The sequence below is a fragment of the Ptychodera flava genome, chromosome 12 (genome assembly GCF_041260155.1).
Source record: "Ptychodera flava strain L36383 chromosome 12, AS_Pfla_20210202, whole genome shotgun sequence".
In the NCBI taxonomy this organism is placed as follows: Eukaryota; Metazoa; Hemichordata; class Enteropneusta; family Ptychoderidae; genus Ptychodera; species Ptychodera flava.
The window spans coordinates 35,191,320-35,193,476 of record NC_091939.1 but is presented as its reverse complement, the minus strand read 5'-3'; the positions used below and the strand labels follow the sequence as shown (position 1 = coordinate 35,193,476).

The 2,157-nt window shown below is 37.0% G+C and overlaps 1 protein-coding gene across 1 annotated transcript; it reads left to right on the top strand.

Moving 5' to 3' along the window:
• The first annotated feature begins 238 nt into the window (after nt 1-238).
• On the top strand, nt 239-841 carry LOC139146295 (piggyBac transposable element-derived protein 4-like). Its single transcript, XM_070717702.1, has one exon. The coding sequence runs from the start codon at nt 239-241 to the stop codon at nt 839-841; it is 603 nt and encodes a 200-aa protein (XP_070573803.1).
• The last annotated feature ends 1,316 nt before the right edge of the window (nt 842-2,157 follow it).

Below are 2,157 nucleotides of genomic sequence, written 5' to 3'. Positions count from 1 at the left end.
CGCCCGAAAACATCCCGTTTGGCCCAGATGTTCGTCCGTTAGATTTTTTTAAGCTTTTCTTTTCTGATGCCGACTATGAAAACATCGCTGAGGAAACTAATCGTTATGCTGCCAGTCGGATTTCAGTACTCGAAGACCGTGGTTTGCTCGCGACGTACTCTCGCTTCCGAAGTGGGAAAATGGCAACAATTAAAGCTGACATCAAAGTTTTCCTTGCTCTATGTACAGCGATGGCTTGATGGTGGAGAAACGAGACCTTGAAACTTACTGGTCGACTGATCAAGTTCTTCAGACACCAGGCTTCCGAGAAATCATGAGTCGGGACAGGTTTGAGATGATACTGGAGATGCTGCATTTGAATAATAACAACAACTACATCCCTCCAGGCCGACCACACCATGATCCACTATTCAAGCTTCGCCCGATCCTGGACTCTGTTCTGCCAAGATTCAGGTCAGTGTACACCCCTCATCAACATATCACCATTGATGAAGCCATGATAGCCTGGAAAGGGAAACTACGTTTTCGTGTGTACATCCCAATCAAACCTGACAAGTTTGGCATAAAAACCTACAAGCTATGTGAAAGCGTTTCCGGGTACACATCAACTCTCAGCTTCTACACTGGTAAACGTTTTGATGAACATGGCTCTCCTGTTACAGTTAGCACCAAGGAAGTTGTCATGGGATTGCTTGATGAATGTAATCTGCTGAACAAGGGCTACAAATTATACATGGACAACTTTTACACCAGTCCAGATCTCATGGATACTCTTTTGCAGAGGGAACCATGTCGTGTGGAACAGCCAGGATCAACAGAGCTGAGATGCCCGATGCAATGAAAACAAAGCTTGGGAGGGGAGATTGCATTTTCAGACGCCGTGGCAACCTCCTAGCCATAAAGTGGCATGACAAGAAAGATGTGACTCTGTTGTCTACCTTCCACAAAGCTGTCATGAAGGTTGACATCAGCAAAGCAGACAGAGAAGGTAATTTCCCAGTAATTACTTTGAATATATCACAGCAGATCATCCCTAAGAACATGTCAACCAAAGCTATGTGATGAATAGTTTTTTGAGAACAAAATTTTCTGACCAAAAATGGCAACAATTGCCCCCAAAAATGAAAATTGCAGATTTCATCATAATTTCAAAAGACCAAATTTAGTTCATCTATAGAAACAAGTATACCAAATTTCAAAGCTGTTAGACCAGTACTTTTTGGGAAACACATTTTTTGACCAAAAATTGAAAAAATTCCCCAAAAAATTCAATTCCAGATTTCATCATAATTTCAATAAATATCATTTAGTTCATCTAGAGAAACCTGTATACCAAATTTCAAAGCTATCAGATGAGTTATTTTGGAAATACACATTTTTGACCAAAAATGGCAAAAATTGCCCCAAAATTACAAAACTACAGATTTCATGAGAAATTAAATACATATTACTTAGCTCATCTGTAAGAACCAGTATACCAAATTTCAAAGCTATCAGACCAGTACTTTTTGAGAAAAACATTTTTTGACCAAAAACAGCAAAAATTGCCCCAAAATTACAAAATTGCAGATTTTATCAAAAGTTCAATAAATATCATTAAGGTGATCTGTAGGAACCTGTGTACAAAATATCAAAGGCATAAGATGAGTAGTTTTGGAAATACACATTTTTTGAACCAAAAATGGCCCCAAAAATACAAAATTGCAGATTTCATCATAATTTCAATAAATATCATTTACTTCATCTGTAGAAACCTGTATACCAAATTTCAAAGCTATCAGATCAGTACTTTTTGAGAAATACATTTTTTGACTAAAAATGGCAAAAATTGCCTTTAAAATGCAAATTTGCATATTTTTGCACAAACTGAACAAATCTGAAATCGATCATCCCTAGGGACATATGTACCAAATATCAAAGCTATCTGACTGGTAGTTTTGAAGAAGAAGATTTTTAAAGATATGTTTACCAAAAATGACAAAAATTGCCTTAAAAATACAAATATGCAAATTTCACCACGATTTGAACAAATCTGACTGAAGTCACCCTAAGTAAACTGCATGTCAAATTTCAAAGCAATCCAACAAGTGGTTTCAGAGTAGAAGATTTTTTTACCGAAAACACCAAAAAATGCCCCCAAAAAACAAATATGCAAAT